This window comes from Prionailurus viverrinus, chromosome A1 (assembly GCF_022837055.1).
Source record: "Prionailurus viverrinus isolate Anna chromosome A1, UM_Priviv_1.0, whole genome shotgun sequence".
Lineage (NCBI taxonomy): Eukaryota > Metazoa > Chordata > Mammalia > Carnivora > Felidae > Prionailurus > Prionailurus viverrinus.
Window position 1 is genome coordinate 50,427,608 of NC_062561.1, and position 22,712 is coordinate 50,450,319.

General features: G+C 39.6%; 1 protein-coding gene across 11 annotated transcripts in view; it reads left to right on the forward strand.

Annotated features, from left to right (window-relative positions):
* The window catches only part of LMO7 (LIM domain 7), a 196,471-nt gene that overhangs the window by 147,941 nt on the left and 25,818 nt on the right, over positions 1-22,712 (forward strand). For 10 of the 11 annotated variants that reach the window (XM_047848750.1, XM_047851792.1, XM_047850356.1 and 7 more), the window contains 5 exons: positions 2,260-2,289; positions 9,646-9,763; positions 11,819-11,961; positions 13,288-13,720; positions 15,154-15,465. In XM_047848750.1, coding sequence (XP_047704706.1) covers positions 2,260-2,289; positions 9,646-9,763; positions 11,819-11,961; positions 13,288-13,720; positions 15,154-15,465 — 1,036 coding nt within the window. Of the gene's footprint in view, positions 1-592; positions 1,313-2,259; positions 2,290-9,645; positions 9,764-11,818; positions 11,962-13,287; positions 13,721-15,153; positions 15,466-22,712 lie in introns of all 11 variants that reach the window. The other variant, XM_047853442.1, reaches the window with a different exon arrangement.

The following is a 22,712-nucleotide window of genomic DNA, read 5'->3' on the forward strand; positions in this document are numbered from 1 at the left end:
CCCAAACAGGGTCCACGCTGTCAGTGTGCAGCCCGACTCTGGGCTCGACCTCACTAACCATGAGACCATGACCTGAGCCGAAATCTATAGTCGGACACCTAACCGACTGAGCCACCGAGGTGCCCCCATTGGGGTCTTTTTGAATGCTTCACAGCATTTTATTTTTTTAATTCTGCTGACTACCTGTGCCTATTGCATAAAGTGCTTAATGACCAACTCTTCAAAATCTGCAAGATCGCTGCTTCGCTGGGATGGGGGCTATATCACTGTGGGTGGCAGAATATGGGCAGGGTAAAAGCAAGTACGTATTCATCGGGGAGGTGTGTGCTGTCTACGTTTTAGCCCCATCAGTTGGCCTGAAAAGCACCCACCTTTCTTGAGAAGCGCACGCTGCATTTGCTTATTTAAATGGTATCCAAGAAAGTCACGGGTGATGGCATTAAAGGCTAGTCTTTCTCCCAAGCAAGAATCCCTCCTGTGACTCCATGACATATTTCACCCGTGGTAACTGACTAGTTGGTCTGCTGCCTAATTACCTGTTCTACCTGAGCTTAATAAGATTCTCCCTTCCTTTTTCTTTTCTGTGCTTCAGTCAGTTTTTATTACTTCAGGCCCTCCAAACATATTCTGATGACATCTTGTCTTCTGAAACAAATACCAAAATTGATCCCACTGCCGGCCCCAGGCTCGTAACACGCAGAAAGAATCTCTTTTCTGCACCAGGGTATAAAAGAGATGACCTCGAGATGTCAACCCTAGACCCTGATTTAGAGAATGATGATTTCTTTGTCAGAAAGACTGGTGCTTTCCATGCAAATCCGTATGTTCTCCGGGCTTTCGAAGATCTTAGAAGGTTTTCTGAGCAAGATGATCCTGTCGAGCGAGATATAATTCTGCAGTGTAGAGAAGGTGAACTTGTACTTCCGGATCTAGAAAAAGATGATATGGTTGTTCGCCGACTTCCAGCACAGAAAAAAGAGGTGCCTCTGTCAGGGGCCCCAGACAGATACCAGCCAGTTCCTTTCCCTGAACCCTGGACTCTTCCTCCAGAAATTCAAGCCAAGTTTCTGTGTGTACTTGAAAGAACACGCCCATCCAAAGAAAAAAGAAAGAGCTGTAGAGTGTTAGTGCCTTCCTACCGGCAGAAGAAAGATGACCTGTTGACTCGCAAGATCCAGTCCTGGCAGCTGGGGACGACCGTGCCTCCCGTCAGCTTCATCCCTGGCCCCTGCAGTGAGGCAGACCTGCAGAGGTGGGAAGCCATCCGGGAGGCCAGCAGACTTAGGCACAAGAAACGGCTCATGGTCGAGAGGTCAGAGTGTGTTTCTGCAAGGATGTGGCTTGTAATGGATGGTCTTGTATAACTTTTCTGTGTGAGAAAGTGGCATTGTGTTGCCCAACTCTGCATGTCACAAGCCATTTTGAAGCATCCTGCAAAAAGTTGTGTTGTTTTGAGGAACCTGTAGTGATTTCATGGAAAAAGTGCAATTCCATATTTGCACATCTCTAAATCAGCTAGCTGAGGCCTGTTTAAAAAAGGTGTGTACATAAGCCTTGCCTTTGGCCTTAAGGAAGACTATGGTACTATTTACAACATGATGTTTCATGAAAATGTTACATTTATAGTCTCACGTCCAGGCATTTCTGAAACAGTCTGGTTGTAGTTTAGTTTTCTGTGTTTCTCATAATTTGGAATGTATGATTTCTGTGTAACCATGTCCCTTGAAATATGGCATTGCAAATTTCATTTAACTTGATTATAATTTTTGTTTTTGACCTAGGTTTCTTGGATTGTCAATATGTGACTTTTTAAATTTCTAGTTTAAAATTGAGTGCAGACTTTATTAAATGCATGAATGTTATTTGCTGTGTGCTAAATTTTACATGTATGTAATTATGGCCATTATGTGTCTGCATTTATGTGTTATGCAACTTGCCATTTTGATGTTCAACTTGTTCAACTTTGGGATGGACAAATGTAAGGCTGATTAAAATCACAAGATCCAAATGCAACATTTTATTCTTGGCAACAGGAAGTTTTCTGTTATGGATTTGTTGGTTCAAGGTAAATTAGGAGACTGTTTATCTTGCTTAATTTGATTCCTTGAGATATGAGATCAATTAGAATTTGAGACATTAAAATGTGATAAAACTTTTTGAGTTTTGTCCATCTCAGGTTAGAATCTTAAAGTTATTGAACATTTAGAAACTAACATAACCGAAAAATGACTTTTAATTTTTGGTTTTCTGATTTCTTAGACTCTTTCAAAAGATTTATGGTGAGAATGGGTAAGTTTTTTAGTTTACCGTAAAAGAAAAAATCTTTGCATATTGTTTGTCCTTTGTATAACATGTCGTCGCACTTCTGTCCTGGCATGTCACTAAATGCGGATGCTGTGTGCTGTGCATGTAACTTTTTAAAATGGGGAATTTTTTTCTTAATTTTACAGCTTAATGATGATAATTCTGTATCCAAGTGTGCAGTGCATGAAGTGCTATATGACTGCAGTAGGTTTTGTGTTTATTAGAAGTTTAAAATCCAAGTTGTTGTTTTTTTTTTTTTTTTTTGAATTTAAGGGGTCGATTAAAGGTAACACAATTACTTGCCTAAGATTAGATATATTTGGTTTGGTATTTGATTGCCATATAGACCAAAATTCTCACTGCTGGATGTTGAAGCCCTAATAAAGATATTTTACAAAAATCTATGATGGAAAGGAATATTAGCATTTACCTTGAAGTTGGAATTCATACAGGTGGTATTATCTATACACTCCTAGCTTATGGAGAGGTTCATTAGTCAGGGTGGTGAATGACATTAATATTCCCTTAGTAGAATTTGGAAGTATTTTCATGATTCCTGATTAGGGTAAAAAGTTATAATATGGCTATGTTACAGCGCCAAATCAGCTTTCCAAATCTGCAAAAATTAAAATCTTTTAAACTCTTCTGGAAATGTTTTCCTTTTCTGGAGTAATGGAGAGTTAAGAGCAAATGCTGCCATACTTTTACTGCACACTGGAGAATCATTCGTGCTCAGGGCAGGATAACCAGGTGGCTGCATCTCAGTATTTTCCATCAGACTTGCAGTAATTTTGTGAATCTAACTGCTAATAGTTTTTTCCAACAAGAAGAAAATTTAAGTATGTCAAATATTTTAATCTGCCTAAGCCTTAGTAACTAAGTATATTCCCCTACTGGGATTTATGTCATCTCTAAAAATCTCCAGTTTTGATAGCATTGGATAATTTTTAGAATGTAGGAATTTTGGAACTTGCTAAAATTACTGTTTAGAGCAATATAACCATTCTAGGTGTCAAAAGTGTAATTGAGCCCCGGGCAACTAATTGCAAGTACTTCTCAGCCACTGATTTTAAAAATCAGGCTTCCAGCATGCTTTCAATGGGCCATGCAAAGGCACATTATTCCCTATCCAGCTCCTCAAGTGCTTAAAGATTTCTCACTGGTGAGGGTGAACAAGGCAATTGTCAGCATGAAGCTTAAGCATCTGCTAATCTCAGTTCACCATGGGAAAGCTGTTTTAACTGATAAAAAATCTCTGCAGCTTCAAGCATTTTGAATGAAAACTTTCAGAATTTTCATTGCTAATAAGGCTTTATAATCTGAACAGTTTGTTTTTCTGAGTGTAAGAACTTGATACGAATATAAACATGTGCAGCTATTTCAATGACTGTACATGTTCCTCCTTAGGGATACCCTGTATGACTGGGTTAAGAAAAAAGAAATGAAACCCAAATACCAAGTTTAGAAAGCTAAGGATTTTTCTGGTCTAGAGGTAGCTAGCAGCAGCAAATACCTTCTGTAGACTATTTCAAGATTGTTGCTTGTGTGGTACAGTATTTGTTTTAAAAGCCCGTTCTTCTTACATTGTAGCGCCAGGGTTGACACAAATAAAGCAAGATTGTCTGTAAATTGAGACTGATGAAAGTAATGTGAATATGTCTTCAGAAAACTAGAGCGTGCTTTATGCCACTTGTAATCAAAATCTTTTACATGGGATTTTTTTCCCCCATGTTCTATCGGTTACCAATAATTTCCTTAAACTGATTTGCTGCGATGAAAAGAAAAAATGGATTGAGTATAGGCATTTAATCTAGAACTTGTTTCCTGTGGATAAACATGTTTGTAAATGTTTATCCACAGGAAACTAGGGATATTTCTTCATGATATTTCTTGGACGACATGTATGTGGTTGAACTTAGAATACTTACCTGGAAAATCATTATTGCTCACCATCCTGTGATTGAAAAATGCCTGCCTGTAGCATGAATGCTTTCCTTTTGGTAAGGACCAGGTGAAAGAGAAATGTCCATTCCCTTTTGAAGTCTTAGAGTGTTCACTTTTGGCTTGCTTTTATTTGGTGCTTAACATCTGTCACTTTATTTTTACTCTGATGCTTTATATGTGGCGGTCATTTCCTCACGTGTGCTTTTGTGTCGCATGGATTTGTCTGTATGGTTCCATGACATTTGAAAACATGGTTATGATGCCTCTTGGTCAAAGCTGTTAATGACAAAGTTATTGTAAGGGTATATAGCTATAATTTGTGATATGACTGAGCCGTTAAATCTTCTGCCAGGATCAACAGGAAATTAAAACTGATTCAAGGTGAAGTTGTAATCAAAGGCAACTGAGAGATACATATTTCACCTATGGGCTTTGGCCAAAAGATTCTATAGAACTGTAAGGACACCTAAGAAAACAAAAAGGAAAGGACAATAAAGTTGATGCAAGTTTCTGGGGATTTTGTCCCTAGGGGACGTTCAGCAGTGTCTGCAGACATTTCTGATGAGTTACATCGGATGGGTTGGGGATGGAGGTTTGCCACCAGCACCTAGTGCTTTTATATCCTGGGATCCTGCTAAATTGTCCTGCCAGATGCAGGACAGCCTCTTACAGTAAATAATTCTCTAGCCCAAAATATCAATAGTGCTGCTATAGGGAAACCCTGATTTAGACTATCAACCTAAAAATGAAAAGTTTCTTATGTTATCATTCTAGTTTGTGGCCGTTCTAAAACCTATTATCCAGGTTTTAGTACTGATTATGCTTCAGAGAATTCCTACAGCACCTAATGGGAATATATTTAAAAGTGCATAAGTAAGTGTATTCCTCTCTTTCCTTGAAAGTTCAGGACTCCGGGGACCCCAAACTTAGTATCGTGGAATTTCTACTTGCTGTTTAAGGCAATCAGTGATTTTATATTTAGTAAATTTTGCTACATGTTAGTCCTTTTTGATCCCTTGCTTCTTAGATATTACTTCTTAGACTATCTCTGGTCCTTAATCTCAATTCTATGAGGTAAAGAGGTTGGTATTGGATGCATTGTAGAGACATGAAGAGACACAGCTATTGTAGCTTTCCTGAGGGCATACATACAGCTAGTGAGTGGTAGAACCAGACTAGGGCATCATTTAATAAGATAATCCATGCAGACCACTTGCCAGTGTTGCTGGCACATAGTAAGCCCTCTGAAGTTTAATGTTATGCTGTTAACTCTGATAAGGAAGGAAAGAATTCTTCATGATCTGGCTGAAAGACTTCTGTACTCAAAAAGTTCTAGATTTTATCAGTGTGGCCTGGGGTGACCTCTCTAGTCTGAAGCTGTTTGGGGAGTTAGTTTTCAAGAGATCCCATGCAGCCATGTTTGCCTTAATAAGGATCATTGGTGTGTAGCACCTGATGGCTTTTAAAATACGATCAGTATAACCTTCCCCTTTTCTCATAATAATCCCATTCTGGCTTAAGTGATGAGGACCTGAGGCTCAGAGAAACTAAGTGATGTTAGGTTAGGGTGAAAATTGGTGCCACTTCCAGGCCTGGAACCCTCACCGCAGTCTCCGGTGCTTGGTTCAGCCTGCATGGAATGTGCTCAGGCTTTATTTAGGTAACTTGACATCCTAGGGAACAAAGGGAACTCCCATTTCTGCCTTACGGAGGGATTAGTCTCCTCTACTCTGTTTGGCTCACTTGGTTCATACTGGGGGCCTCCTGGGTGCCAGGCTCTGTGCTCTTAGCTCCTAGGAGGACGATGTAGCATCTGCTCATGGTGAATGTGTTTTCTGAAAAGACACCTGTTAAGGTTTTATAGTGCAGGAGGATGAAAGCTCAAAGAACGTACATGGCCATTTCTGGGCCAGCTGAGACCATCCAGCCTTCCCTCCCACTGGAAGATTATTAAAGTATTAGCATATCCATGTTTCTTCTGGAACATACATCACCTTATGTGTTGGGTATCCAGATTCCTCTCATGCCTTGGTCCTGAAAATTTTTTTCTTGCCTCTTTTTAGTGAGTCTTTTAAAGTATTAGCACAAAAAGTCTTATTCTTTGCAGTTATAACTTAATTCGTACTTTCAAATTCACATAAATCTGGTTTATATTTAGTCATACCTAGTTAGGTATATTTTTAAAGATGCAATATATATAATTATATATGTATTCTATATGTAATTCCTTAATACTCTTTAGTAGATCCTACAATGTTTTCTTTATAAAACTTTGGGGAGGGATCTTAATTTGTTATACACATAAGAAACATTTCGAGTTTATTTTTTGCTTGATTAAATATGATAAAACTTTCCTCATTCTTGCCATCGATGTTAAATGCGTGTATCCTGTGTGCCTTGTTATACATCAATGTGTTTTTCTCCAAATAACATGTGGACTCATGAGGGAGATAAGCTAAGCATACACACACACACACACACACACACACACACACACACACCATACGCACTATAATGCTGAGTGTTAATGCCAGGAGGAAGGTACAGCTAAAGCACTAGAGGAGTAGAGAGAAGGGACAGGCCACTTTTAGCATGGAAGAGGTAGGAATCATTACCAAAGTGGTAGAATATTCTGTAGAATAACACATATATGAGCACCTACCATGGGCTGGGCATTCTGCTAGGTATAGGTGATATAGAAGCTGACAGACTAAATCCCTGCTTTATAATCTTACAGGATGAGGCAGGTGATTTGTAAATAAACTTTTCAAATGGCAGTAAATGCTATGCGGAGAAATACTATGAGGAGAAATGGTGAGGGATAAGGTGACCAAGGGAGAGGGGCATTTGCTCTTTTTTATAGGGTGGTTAGGGAGGGAAATGCTGAGGTAACATTCAAACATGACTGGAAGTTAGAGGTAAGCCATATGGTTGGTTGAAGAGCTTTCTGGGTGGGTTGAAGAGCAAGTAGAAAAACAAGAGGTTGAGCAAGGAAACCAGTTGGCTGGAGCAAGGTGAATTGAAGGGGAACACAGTGGGAGATGAGCACAGAGAGGTGGGCAAAATCCAGGCAATGTCCTAGATCTTAGAACAATCTGCTTTTAGCTCGTGTGAGGTGGAAAGAAACAGATGGGTGCAGTGTACATGGATGTCATGATCTGAGTGTAATTTTGAGAACATCCCTCTCGCTGTGGTATTGAGCATGTGCTATTTGGGCAGGAAGGTGTAGAAACAGGAAGATTGATTATTGTAATAATCCAGGTGGGAGATATAATGGCTTGGATCAGGGTGGTAATGGCGGAGGTGGTGAGAAGTGGTTGTATCCTCATTATATTTAGAAAGTAGACAGGATTTAATGATGGAATCAGTTATGATGTATTAGAGAAAGAGAGGAATCTGGGATGACTGAAAGAATTTTGGCCTAAAATCTGAAGGATGGAGTTGAATTTTACCGATGAGTAGATTGTGGGGTGAATAATCATGGTTTTGGCCTGTTACAAGTCAAGTTTGAGTTGTCTGTTAGACTTTCAAGTGGAGAATGAATAGGAAGTTGCTTACACCCATCCAAAATGGAGTATATCGGGGATCTTGAGGAATGAGTGGCATTTAAAAAAGGCATATATACTGGTGAAGGGCTTTCATGTTGGAACAGTTAAAGAAAGACTCACTGGATCTGGAGGCCGGGTGATAATTTAAGCTACTTTAAAAGTCTAGCTAAGAGCTGGCTGTGTTCTGATCTAGGGTGTTGGCAATAGAAGTGGAAAGAAAAAGACACTGAATAAGAGGACTTGATAACTAATTGAAAGTAGGGAGAAGGGAGAGGCAAAGGTGAAAAATAGTTCTTAGGTTTCAAATGTGGATGATTGGAAGCAGGTTACACCATTAACAGCCACAAGCAGAAAAGCAGGTTTGGGGACAAGATTCAGTTTGGCTACACCAACAATAACCATGTGTTTAGTGAGTTATAGTTTACAAAATCCTTCCTGGATATTATTTCAATTGGTCCTTTTACAATTGAGGTGCCTAGGGGATATCCATGTAGGTAACTTATTCAACAAGTAATTGGAATTGAGTAAAGGGAGGATCTGGCCCTGGGCTGTGGATTGGGAGTCATTTGCATAGAAACTAGTTGAATTCCTGAGCTAACTAAGGGCAAGTATGTTATAAAAGAAATGTGGTGATAACAAAATCTTGGGGAAGGCAAAGTTTAAAGGCCCAAGAGGATGTGGAGTTACTTAAATAACTAAAAGTAGAGTCTGTTTTAATGAAATAAAATCCAAAGTGCATTATGAAAGATCTGTGGGAAAGCACATTTTGTTTTTTTGTTTTTTTGTTTTTTATTTTTTTTTCAACGTTTATTTATTTTTGGGACAGAGAGAGACAGAGCATGAACGGGGGAGGGGCAGAGAGAGAGGGAGACACAGAATTGGAAACAGGCTCCAGGCTCTGAGCCATCAGCCCAGAGCCTGACGCGGGGCTCAAACTCAAGGACCCTGAGATCGTGACCTGGCTGAGGTCGGACAGTTAACCGACTGCGCCACCCAGGCGCCCCATGGGAAAGCACATTTTGAATATCCCACCTTCAAAAGTTCTGTCTTCTGTCTTTGATTCCTCCAATATTCATACTGGACTCCTCTCACTACCCCACTTTCCAGTGTAATTTACCATCCATTCTGTGTGCGTGTAGACAGCACACATATATGTCTGTGTCTAACACCCCACTCTGTTCATTGTTTCCAATCTAGAGTGAACTGAGAGCTAATTCACAGTACATACCCATGGCAGGAATCCATATTGGGAGACCTGAAATCTGCCAAAATAAAACACAGGGCTGTAGAAGTCATTCTATTATAATTGGCTGTTAGAAACTACCTGTGGTGCTTTGAGAACAAGTCCAGGGCAGTGGTAGGGTGGATCTTAGAGAATCCTTGAGAAGAAGCAACACATTTATTCAAGGTATTGAATTTGAGGAGAAAATATCAGGTAATCATTAAATTATTTAATAAGTGCCCAGAAAAGGCAGCCAAACCTTAAAAGATTATCTTTGGGGAAGACAGAAAATTACAGATGAGTGTAGTAAATATTTCTTTCTAAAGTAATCCCTTTATGCACGGGCAACTCCAAATATGAACATTGGATTATTTTTTAGACTCATGCAGGGTTCATTTAGCCATTTTGTAAAAGAATTCACACTTGAGTTGAGTGTTAGGCTCTTGTTTCTCGTTTTGGAAAAACACCCATTTATCTCTGTAGTGCTATTTCTGTGATATTATCAGTAAAACGTCTAGGTCGTACAGCAGAAATTTAGATGGAATTTCCAAATAAAAGCCCAACCTTCCAGTTTTAACCCTAATCCGGTCATGTGAACCTTGGTTACCATGGGTATTTTTGTCGTAGGAGCAAGTCCATGAGTGATGTCAGCGCAGACGATGTTCAGAACTTGCGTCAGCTGCGTTACGAGGAGATGCAGAAAATAAAATCACAATTAAAAGAACAAGATCAGAAATGGCAAGATGTGAGTACGTTTTATACTGGGAGATGGGAAGACTGGGAGAATGCATTTATTTGACTCTTCCTTGCTTCTCTTAAATGAAAATCAGTATACTTGAAATGATTTTCCTTGATAAGAATTCAGTTCTATAGAAAATGTGATCGACTTCCTGTAAAAGATTTTACCTTTTTGACCTATTGCTGTCGCCTATTTTAAAGGTCACTGTGAAAAATACAATAGGAGGTTTATTTTCTCATATTCGCTATGAGTTCTAAAAAATGTGAACCTGCTTCCTTACAGCATGGTTAACTTGTTAACTTGCTTTGGTTGGTTGAATTTGGAGTATGACTGTTATTGAAGCTTGTGAAGAGAAGAGACTTAGCTCAAAGTTTAGGGGAAGCAGAAGAGTAGGGGGTCCAGAACAGTCTTGGCATTAGCAGGGAGAGATGAAGGGGGCTCTGAGAGTTAATAGAGATTTGGGGAGAAATAAGAAATGTAACTAGGAGTACTATTTGGGTTGGAAAAGTAGCTGATATGAATCAAGATCAGATGTTTTCACAGAGCTGACCTATATCCAGATGTTTATATGGATATAGACGTAATATTTAGCTTTGTTCCTGCAGGAAGAAAGCTTGACCTTTTTTTTGAAAGAGGTAATTGTTACAAACCAAAGGAGTGTCTAGAAATACACAATAGATAATTTAAACAGAGCAAACTCAAAAGAGTTTGAGGGCAACTTTATGGGAAGGGCAGAGTGTTAAAATGAACAAGAGGGCCAGAGATAGTAAATCTTCATTTTCAGAGAGATTAGAGTCTATGAAATGAAGAAGAACCCTCTGCCTTGGCTGACACTAAATTCCAGTGTCTCTTTTAGTTGGGAACTCGATTTAATTATCAGGAAACAGTAATTCAATGTCACTTTGCCAAAATACATGGTGGTGGTTTGGGTATGAAAATAACTATTGAGGGGTTATCCATTAAGTCAAGTCAGATGAAAATTCATGCTGATTATCTTGTAGGACTAAATGTACACTGCTTTTGTTCTTTTTGGAAGTAGTTTGTATTGGCTTCAGGCTGTTTTTAAACAGGAGTGGCCCTGTCTACTCTTAAAGGTATAAAGCAAACTTGGTTTAGTCTGAGACCTGTGCTTCTGTTTGGACTGAAATGCCACTAGTAATTCTTAACATGGCATTTCTCTATTTTGGAGACATAGAAAAATGTCTCAAACTCCTGAGTGTGACAACCAGCTTAGGCTGCTAGGGCTAATTTAAAAGGAAAATTAAGTTGATTGTCCTGGGGTCAGCCAGCTAGGTTAGACTTCTATTCCTGGGAACATGGGAAACAGATACACTTGTTCCTGTGTGGTCTTCCTTATTGCCCTGTCAGTAGGGGGAGTTTACTGGCTTTGAAATCATGTACTCAAGCCTGCCCTCCCCAGGAAAGCCTTTCCAACCTCTGCCCTCCCCTGCCTCAGGTACAATTGACCACTCCCTCTCCTTCATACCCCCACCATCCTGTGCAATCCAATCATCACATTCACTGTTGAACTTTTATTGACAAGTCTCTTTCCCTTCAAGACCAAGAGTTCCTTGAGGGGACCCACATCTTCTGCGTCTGCATGTTTGTGGTCTTCTGGATTGAGCTGGGTGCACGTTAGATGAAAGAGCGTGCAGTCATGCTTAACCATTGCAATTCTAGCTCTGTCCCAGTTGTACTCGTGAAATCTGCCATTTCACATGACAGATTATTGGAGTGACATGAGAATAAATTTGAAACAGTTCCTGATCTTTCTGACCTGGCACCCAATTACAAGCACTTAGCGTTCTTTGTGAAATGGTCAGGGAGGCAGGAGAAACAGTAATGGGGTCTATCTTACTAGGTCAGGTTTTTTAGACAGACACATGAGATAAAGGTTGGTACAGAAACGCCAGCTATAAAAAGCAAAATTAGGGCACCTTGGCATCAAGTTGGAGTGAATAGTTTCAGCGATGTAATGGGATACTCTGGCAGTCTCCCACTGCTAGAAAGGGTGTGTATGAATTCAGGTATGCCTGTGCTGATGTGATTTTCTTCTGTTAGGACCTTGCAAAATGGAAAGATCGTCGAAAAAGCTACACTTCAGATCTGCAGAAGAAAAAAGAAGAGAGGGAAGAAATTGAAAAGCAGGCACTTGAGAAGTCTGAGAGAAGCTCTAAGACATTTAAGGAAATGCTGCAGGACAGGTAAGAAAGCTGAGTGCATCTCATGGTTGCAGATACCAGTGTTAGAAATCCATATTTTATGTAAGTGTAGTGTGATGGAAGGTGTATGCCAATATTAAACCATAAACAGATAGACATTCAAGTCTCAGTATGTTGCTCTGTAAAGAAAAAGCAAAGTATTGCTGTAATAAATGGTGACTTGGATTAACAAAACAAATGGGCGCTTAATATAGTGTGCTTTACTTCCTGATTTTTACATTGTATATTCACATGTGATATTGGATGGTGTTGGCTATAATTGGTGCCGAAAATAAACTACTTTTCCTCCTTTTAAAGTGAATTTAGGAATGGAGTGGCCAAATAAAACCAGGTCCCACTCTTCCAAATTGTGTAAAATATAAAGTTCCTTTTCACGTTTTAGTGGTGCGATTAAAATTATATTTTAAAAGAAGACAATATAAACGTAAATGGGAGGGGGTGTATTTTTGGCGCTGCAACGTGACAGGATAAAGGTCCAATTTAAACTTTCCTGTAGAGCAGTTGCTGTGAGAAACCTTGGAATATTTCTAGGTCATGGGGAAGGCAAATATGCTTTATGGATAATGTCAAAAAGGAAATGTGCTGTCAGGCGAAATTAAACAAAACTCCTTTGTGCCCTGGAAGCAAATGGTAAACACCGTTTCTTTCACTTAAAGGCAATGCAGTTTGAAAGGTATTCCCTACTAAACAGGAGTGACGAGGATGTTTCATGAAGTTCTCTATAAATATGAATGGTGTCTTTAATCTGTAACAATTGTCCATGTGAGTTCTCTCAAGCCTTGTGAAATCATATCCTAACTTGATCTTCCTGAAGTCTGAGTCCTTTGTGGAAATCTTTTATTTTCACTAAATTGTTTAAAATTGTGTACAGGGAAAAAAAAAAGCTCATAATCTTGTAAAGGAAGCCACATTTTTGGAAGGTTCAGATTGGTTGTAAGTTAGTTATGTCTACAGTGTGCTAATTTGGGAAGATTTATGAACTTGTGGGTAAAGCTTTATGAAGAATCTCTTATTAAATATCTTAATTTTCTTATTAACAACTCTTTACAAAAAAAAAAAATCCCTCTCCAGTATTTGGAAGTATTTGAGAACCTGCTTAAAAAAAAAAAAGTCCAGTTCTTACAATTTTTAAGTGTGGCACTAAAAAAATCACATGTATTTATTCTATTACCATTGTATTGGTTATTGTGTGAAGTCGGTAGCCTTTTTATTCTTTGTCTTATGTTCTTGCCAAAGTAACCCGTGTGTCTCTACCTCCTTGTGCTAAATGCATAACTTTATGGTTACGGTGTGCTTCTTTCTGCTAAGGGAATCCCGAAATCAAACATCTGCAGTTGTATCAAGAAGGAGGTTGCATTCTTCTGATGATATCTTGCATGAAGAAAAGCTTTCCCCTAGACTGACCACGTCAGAAGCAAGTTACCAGAGTGAAAGAGTAGAAGAGAAGGAAACAACGTATTCTGCAGAAGTTCCTAAGCAAGATTCTACAACTTTTGCAAAAAGAGAGGATGCTGCAGCAGCTGAAATTCAGCTTTCTTCTCAGAGCCCCATGGAAGAACAACACCCAGACGCTTTGTCTTCTCAGCATTCACCGAGTACACAAACCGAGTCGACTCGAATTTCAGCCTCTCTCCCCAGAAGTTACCAGAAAACTGATACAGCCAGGTTAACATCTGTGGTCACGCCTAGACCTTTTGGCTCTCAGGCAAGGGGAATCTCATCACTCCCGAGATCCTACACGGTAAAAAAAAAAAAAAAATGTGTTCCCAGTTCATTTAGTCTGTTCTCAGGAGCACAGTGCTGGTAAACTTATGCAGAAGTTTGAGCTCCATTTACTTGATGTATGAAATGTACATAACTTATGTATAAAGCAATTCCAGCCGGTTTAGATTCAAAAGACATTCAATGCTTAAAATATAACAACTCTGTGGAACTATTTTAAACTTTAAAGTCAATGAAAGTAAGACTGATAACATTTTAAAGAATGAATAAGCTCTTTCTAAGGCAGAGCATTTTTTTAGTGTTATGTTTTCTCAAATACAGCTTTTGTAAAGTATTAGGTTGAACTATGTGAAGATGCTAATAGTTCTTTTTGACCTACAAAACAGCAATTTCATATGATTTAACCTGAATATTTTCAGGTGCCTTATGAACAGCTTTCTAGTTTCCTCTGAGTACCCACTTTATTAGAATTTACTATGCTTGAAAGTGGTTATTAAAATGTATTTCATGGTTCTATTTATATTGGGATTTTTAAGAATATAGAAAATGAAGTTGTTTGCCCTGAGAATGAAGCAGGAGTGCATACCTGAAAGTGGATGTATTAATTTTAACTCTGTGTCTTAAGATCAGTGTTCAAATTCTTTCTACTTCTGCCAATATTGTATCCTAAAAGCTAAGAAAAAGCTTGAAAGAAATATTTAAGGTAAGGAAAACCTGCATAAACTAGCCAGGGAACTCCTAATCATTATATTAAGTAAAATAGAGATATATTTGGTAGCATAAAAATCAAATATATATGACTCATTACTAACATATCAAAAGACAATTTATAGAGTCAGAAAAATGTTAGTCAGATGAATTCTAGATGTAGGGTTAACATCAGTAAGATTTAACATGCTCCTACAAATGGGTAAGAAAAGATAAGCACTAGAAAAGCACAAAAAAGATAAGCACTCATGTGGAAATGAGTAGCCAGTTTAAGGAAGAAGGAATTCAGATGGCTGATGACATAAAACACATTGAAGCATGTTCAACTTCATTAGAGCAAGAATGAAATGTACAGCTTTCAGTCATCAGACCGACAAAGATTTAAAACATTGAAAACGTCTGGTGTTGGCAAGGGTGTAGAGACACAGCCATTCTTGTACATTACATTAGGAGTGCACTGCTATAATTTTTTGAGAAGATATACACACACACACACACACACACACACACACACACACATATATATACATATAATTTATATATTACATTAGGTTTTTTGTAAAAACAAGTCCTCCTCCCAAAACATCATGTGTCTATCCGTTAGCATGAAAGAACATGCTCCAAGCTTTTAGCATTGGTTGCTGTGGGAGGTACGTTACTTTTATAGTTTTAAAGTATTTAGTGTATGTATTTTTTAAACAGAAATCTAACAAGGCCAAGCTTAATATGATGTTTTATTTTTAGATGGATGATGGCTGGAAGTATAACGGAGATGTCGAATATGTGAAGAGAACTCAGAGCAGTTTGGTCAGCACCTCTGTGCACAAACCTGACACGAGCCAGCTTGCTACCAGCAAGTCCAGTGAGAGAGAGGGAGTAGCGGTGGGAGAAGGTGTGATGCAGCTGCCCTCCCCTACCCCCTCCTTCTCATCGCTTTCCCAGGAAGAGGCTGCCACTTCTAAAGCCACACTGTCTTCACCATCTGGCCCTGACTTAATGTCTGAGCTTGGAGAAGGGGGAAGCTCACCACAGACAGAGGTCTCCAGATCCTCACAGGTGAATTTGGGGAGGTTCCTTGTCACCCACTGCTCTGAAACATAAGTATTTCAATCTGCAAACCATGCTTCTGACCTCTAGGCACTATTATCTGGGCTGATAATGTGGAAAAAAATATTGCATTTTATTTTTAGCACATCTTGGGAAGAAGGAGGCCTCTTCCACCTTTGAGTTTATGGATCCAGATTACCCTTATGATGTGTGTGAATCGAGGCTTGCTGGACGAGTCTCTTTAGGGTTTGGCTGGTTTTACTCTCTACTCCTCATTTCAGCAACTGCTGCCTTATACTTCTAGTACTCAGCAGTCCCTGGTTCAGCTGTGGGGGTCACTTGGAAGGTTATAGATTCAGGCCTAACAGGTAAGTGAGTAATAAAAGCCCTTTCTCAGGGAAATTAACTGACCACAAGGGGAAATTGGTACACATGCTACATGCTGGTCGCTAGGGGCTTGGCATTTCTTTCCTGGTATAAACCATCTAGTGACTTAATACTGATTTAGAAAGTCTACAATTTTGTCCCGTTTCTTGTATCTTAAAGGGAATATTGAGGCTTAGTTACAGTAGGACAGTTGTGTTCTGTAACATTTGGAGTCCAAACAAGATATGCCATCAGATGAAGAATGACTGGAGGCCATTTATAGTTTTTCCTAATTAAAATCACCAAGAGAATTACTAGGTAATGAATGCAGTATGTTTTACACGTAAGTTAAAAGTTGTTGGTTGTCCAGAGAACAGAAAGCTTTTCTTTAAAAAAACAAAACAAAACAACACCTTTGTTAAACAGTTGATAGCTGTATGAACCCCTTGGCATGGAGGAGCTTGTGTGATTCTTTGACTTGTCAGACATTCTCTGGTGCTTTACCGGAATAGATGTGTTTTCCAAGGCACAGCATCAAGTATATAACTTGGCTTAAGTTATAGTAACGAAATAACTATGTGCAATAATTGGGCCTGGTATATTTACTACAGAAAAGCTTTACAAGTTTATGTCTTCTTTTGATTTTGGAGTCCTTTGTTCTTGAGAAAATTTGGGAATGCAGGAAAGTATACATGATGAAAGCCACTGGTTGTCCCATCATTTAGAGGTAGTTGTTGTTAACATTTAGGCATATGTCTTTGTTTTTCCCATGCATGTTTACAAACATAGATCTAAAAATATTTCTTCAGCTTACAAAAATCATGAGTTGTAAATTTTTTGCTTCATTTTTAAAGAATGGGAAAGATATCATTAGCATCATAAGTTTGAGTGGATCAGAACAATCGCCTGTGGTATACACTCGGAGAACATAAGGTACTGGTGGGTGAATAATAAAAACAGAAAAAAGGTGTCTTTTGTTTTACGGACTTGGGACTTGCGTGTTTGCCTTCACCTTTTCAAATAGCAAACCGAACAGAACAGCCTCATTAATGTATTGTGCATGAGGGGGTAGTCACTCCCTCGGGGTGGCAGCTGCCTAGCTACATCCAGGGATTAAGAACAAGAGGCTAAGTGTGGTGTGGGGGTGTGTTCCAGGTTATTGCAGTTCAGAGGAACCTGAATTAACATGGCATGGATCCAGGTTTCATCATTAATGGATTTATGCTCCTTTGTCTCCAAGCTTGAAATGGTATCCTACCAAGCAAAATTAGGCTTTCCCAAATAAAGCAGTTAGAACGCTTGAACACATGTATATGTCATACGGTGACGTACCTGTCTCTGAGTTGCTTGCACTATGAAGAAAGCATCTTGGGTACCGTCACCTGCTCTTGTCACTGAGAAGGAGCTTGCTTGCCTTGGGAATAGGACAGCCAATGACTAATAAGTCAGAGGTGTTTGCAACACCCTTCCAAATGTTTGTCCAAACTCTGTAATTCTAGGTGTTCAGAGAATAGAAAAATCACAGATAATATGTGGGTGAACATCTAGATGTTTTGGTAGCTTTGTAAGTGTTCTTCAGGGCTTCTTTCTCCTTCTTACTCATGCTTTCACTAGTAATGTCCTTTCATTTCTTTGTTCCAGCATCTCCCATGATGTTCTTTTCTATCTTTGTTTCCACTACCCTGATTCTCAGGCCCTTTCGCCATCAGTGCAAATATTTTGTAAATAGTCACATGTATTTGTACATTCTATGCAAGCCTGATGTTAGATTGACTTGCAGGAGGCCAGGCTGCCCTTGGTAATTTCTCTGCTGCAAAGCCTCCAGTGGCACTCTGTGGTCTGTTCGGTGAAGTTCAAAGCACCTCAGGAGAGCGCTGTGGTCCCTCAACACTGGTCCCCAACTCCCTTTGTAGTGCTGTAACAGCTGTTTATTGAGTGCTTACCATGTGCCAGACAGGCTTCTCAAGCTATTTCTTAGTCCTCAGTGATCCTTGTATCCCTGTTATGCTGTTGTGGAATTTGAGGCGTGGAGTGGTCATGTTCCTTGTCCAAAGCCATACAGGGTAGTGAGCGGTAGAGTCAGGATTTGAAACCAGGCAATCTGACTCAAGGTCGCCCGTACCACACTATGTTGTGGAAAAAAGAATTGGAAATAGATGACCTGGCCATACCACACCACTTGCTTTTTCTTGAATACCTAGTATGCTTTCTTAAACACATCACAGATATTCGTTCTTATTGTTCACACATTCTAAAATGCTCATTTTACCCATGTTTGTCTTGTGAAGTCCTCCTGTTCTTTCAAAGCCCAGGAGGGTCACTTCCTTTGTAAATCAGGACCTCTTCTTCCCCTAGTTGGAATTGAACTTTTCACCTTTGAACGTGTCATTTGCTGAATTTGTCCTTGTTCTAAGTGTTCACCATTTCTCCTTCACTGGTATTCTTTGTACCCTCCACAGCCTTTACACATAGTTGGCATTTTTGTATTTACTGACTCGAATTGCAGTCAAGGCCTTGATCACCAAACCGAAGTATGAACTTGGTCCAGCAGGTAATTTAGGTCCTTATAGGTTCTTTCCCATCTCCACTGCCAAGCAGGGATTTCATTCGTCTCCACTCCCTTTTCTCCTGTACTTCTTTTATGGTATTGTTTCTTTTCCTGCCTCTTTTTCTGACCCAGGCTTCCAGGGCAATCCTGAGGGTGACGCTGAAGCAAGGGGAGAGAGTGTGACTCCCAGATTCACTTTGATAACTTTCCCCTTGATTGGTCATCCATAGGGTTTGTTTCCTGTTCTTTCTTGTCAGAGACCTCTTCTCCCAAACTCCACCCAGATCCACATTTCAGAACCATTGCCCCAGATTTTTTAAAGTTGTACCCAGAAGCCAGATGATACACCTGGAAGGAAGGATGCTTTTTTCATGTTTGCTTCTTAATCAGCAAGCCTGTGATAGTGCCCCTTTAGAATAGTATCCAGGGCTGACCGTGTCATAGCTTCCTCCCATGCACTGTGCTTACTTGTCACCTTCGCTAGACTCTTCTCTCTGGGAGGGCAGGAAGAAGCCTGTCCTGATCACTGTTAGCACAGTGCCTGGATCTACATTAGTTGAATGCTGACTGAGTTCTATTGGCTTCAGAGCTAAGTACATGAGCATTAAATAGGATTCTCTTTAGTTGATCTGGAAACTGCTTAACCAGCATTTATACACATATATAACGTTGTTTCCATGGGGAACAGAAAATAATTATGGCACAGCAGCCATGCACCTCGGTACCTCTTAAATGTTTCACTTAATCCTCCCAATGACTGCAAATTAGGTGATATTATCCCCACTTTTACTGATGAAATACTTGAGATCTGAAAGTTACATAACTTGCTTTGGGTTGGTTAAGTGCTTAGGCCACAAATGTAATTTCTCTGATTCTAATTTTTTTTGAAATATGAGAAGCTCCAATTTGAGAACTGCCTTATGTGAAGTTAAGTCTCCAAGTGTTAACTCATGTTAACTTTGTTGTATCTCTAGAATTTTAGAGCCAACAGGGACTGAAATATCTGTTTCATAAAGATAAAGTCATTCTTCAAATTGCTTTTGAGGGAAGCTGTATGGTTATCTGAAATGTAGAATTTCTGAAAGGTAGAGTTTGAAATCTCCCCAATAGGTAGTAAGTAGCTACCAGCAATTTTAAATGGCACACAGTAATAATAATTGGCATATTCTGTGACTGAAATTCTGGTAGCTGTGTAGAAGATGGAGGGAGAGAACGGCAGGGGCAGGATAGCCAATGATAAGCTGGCTGCATTAGTTTGGGCTGTGGTCTCCCCTCTAAATTAAGATGGTAACCTGAAGAGCAATGAAAGAATGGGATGATTCAGAATAGATTTATGGACTGAGGACTTGGGAGCACTCTTTATGAAGGCATGTGTGTGGTGGAGAGTGGGGGCTGTTGTGTGCAGCTGGGGTGGGAAGGGAAGGAGGAGGAGCCCCTGGTGTTGCTAACTTGGGCATCTGGTCAGGTCGTGATGTAACTGACCAAAGTCGAGAAACAAGAGGTGGAAAAGAGTAGGTTCAGGAAGAGGTCGTGAATTTAATTTTGGATATCATGGGCTGAGGCAGTAGCTGAAGACACAGCAGGGAAAGAGGTTAACTCAGGAAAGCTTGTAGTCAGAAAGATGGGAGGCTGGCTAGGGAAGAACAAGAAGTGAACGTAGGAGAGCAGGCAGAAGAGCACACTAGTGAAAGTGAGAGGCGGCCAGACAGATGGAGGACAAGACGGGGGAAATGGGATAGTGGATGACAGAGAAGACCGTTTCTGAAAGCAGGAATCGGTGGTAGTGCCTGGTGGAAGGAGGATTGAAAACAGATTCGGTAGGAAAGAGATAAACTTGAAATGAGTTGAGTTAAAGCCATAGAGCTGGAAACACCACCTGCCTCTTGGAATGGAGAAGTGGAGCCAGTAGGTATAGATGTGCCTCTGACAAAGGAGAGTGGCTCTGGTGCCAGAGTGGTGCCACGATTTGGGGCCACCCACCTACGTTCTCACCCTACTCAGACCCTGAAAAAATGATGCAAAAGAATCATGTGTACAAAAATCAAAGTTGATACATTTCCTCTGTTACTTATCACTATAGAGTGTTTTAATTTTGTCAGTTTCAGTAAGGCTTCCCTTAAGTCAACACATTTATCTAATTGAAAAATTGGGGAGAGGGGTGCCTGGGTGGCTCAGTCGGTTGAGCGGCCAACTTTGGCTCAGGTCATGATCTCGCAGTCTGTGAGTTTGAGCCCCACATCGGGCTCTGTGCTGACAGCCCAGAGCCTGGATGCTGTTTCAGATTCTGTGTCTCCCTCTCTCTGACCCTCCCCCGTTCATGCTCTCTCTCTGTCTCAAAAATAAATAAACATTAAAAAAAAAATTAAAAAAAATAAATAATAGGGGCGCCTGGGTGGCGCAGTCGGTTAAGCGTCCGACTTCAGCCAGGTCACGATCTCGCGGTCCGGGAGTTCGAGCCCCGCGTCAGGCTCTGGGCTGATGGCTCAGAGCCTGGAGCCTGTTTCCAATTCTGTGTCTCCCTCTCTCTCTGCCCCTCCCCCATTCATGCTCTGTCTCTCTCTGTCCCAAAAATAAATAAACGTTAAAAAAAAAAAAAATTTAAAAAAAAAAAAAAAAAATAAATAATAAAAACAATAAAAAAATTAAAAAAAAAAAAGAAAAATTGGGGAGAATAGCTTTCTGACCTGTTAGTACGTAAGACTGACCCTATTTTCTACCACTTCTCATCTTTGGTGAGAGGAAACTCTTAATTAATCAGATATCCTAAAATTAAATGTGGTCATTGCTACTCTAGATAGATCATCATATTGTTGTCTAAAAAGCTCAGCTTTCAGTGTATATTTCTGTTTGAATTGTGTCTAATTTGAGGGAAATTATTTTTAAATGGTGATATGTTCATAACCATACTCATATCTTTTCCTGCATAGACAACTGGAACCACTTGACGTGGTTCTTTATCAGACATCAAGAATCTAGATTTCCCCTAAGAATTTATATTTCTGGTTCTATCTAGTTCAAGCAGTAATAATTCCCTTATCATCATCTTCTGAAGCATGAAAAGCATGGACTGTTTGTGGAATATTCACATGGCATGTGTCTTGCAGAGATAAATAGGGAAGTAGAAGTCCTAACTGAAATCACTACTGAATAGTTTATGCTAAACTATAATTATAGATATGTTCCCCTGCTAATCTAATTCAAGGACCGAGGATTCCACAGCAATGCCTATGGGACTGCCATAATGGGCAGGCCATGCCACTGAAATTACAGCTTGAAACTGAAATTATAGCTACTTTTATGGATTGGTTTGGGAGGGAAGTGGTCTACATAAGATTTTCATTTGAAAATAGGGTTTTGCAAAAACAAAAAGCTTGCAAATTAACATCATTATGAGAGAGAAGTTCCTGCTAGAGTCCCTGACTCTAGCAGGCCAGAGGTCGCCTGGTTATTGATAGAAAAACACCTGTAATTGCTCCCGGGGTTCTTTTCCTCCTTTGCCTGTATATAGTCGTAAGGACCCACACACTTACAGTCTGTCAGGCTGCTGGCAGCCGCAGTGAGGCTGTTCCCTGTTAACTGTTTCTGAGAGGTGGTTATCTGCCCTTTTATTTAATATGTTCAGGTAGAGGCTTCTTTCCAAGGTAAGAATATCCTTTTGTGAGACCGTTCTTCTTGTCTAATAAAATTGTGAGGCTCTTTCATCTTTAGCTTCAGCTCATTCTCTTTTATCCTATTTTTGGTAGAAAAGGATAATGTTCACTTGCTGTCTCCCACAAAGTATTCTTTTTATGTAGTTTGAGACTATTTATTTGAATACCATCATATCTTTTATTTTTCAAGATAAAAAACATCAGTTAGTATCTTGAATATCTAATGTATCATTTGTCTCTGTGCCCTTTTATAGCAATAGATTCTGTAGATGGCTGTAAGTCGAATTTTTTTTTTTTTTTTTTTTTTTTGGACGGTTAAGTGTGGTGATGACCGCTTGTTTTCACTGAGTCATCTCTAATGTAAGTGTATGGTAGTTTCGGTTAAGGACTGGAACTAACCAGTAATTTTTTCTATTCATAGCAGAGCTTTATTCTGGAGATTGGTGTTCATCAGGCTGATTATTAATGTGTTCTCACTACCTACATCTGGGTTCCTGTATTTAAACTGCTTTACAAGCTTTCTGATGAAGACTTTTCTATATCATTAGCTACAGATTTTTAAAAAATAATTCCATACCCAACTCTTGAAGACTCAATAATTATTTTTCAAGAGCCAGGACCATGCCTCATCCATCTTTATTTCCCAAGAACTAGGCACTGTGCTTTATACAGAATAGATGTACAGTAAGTGT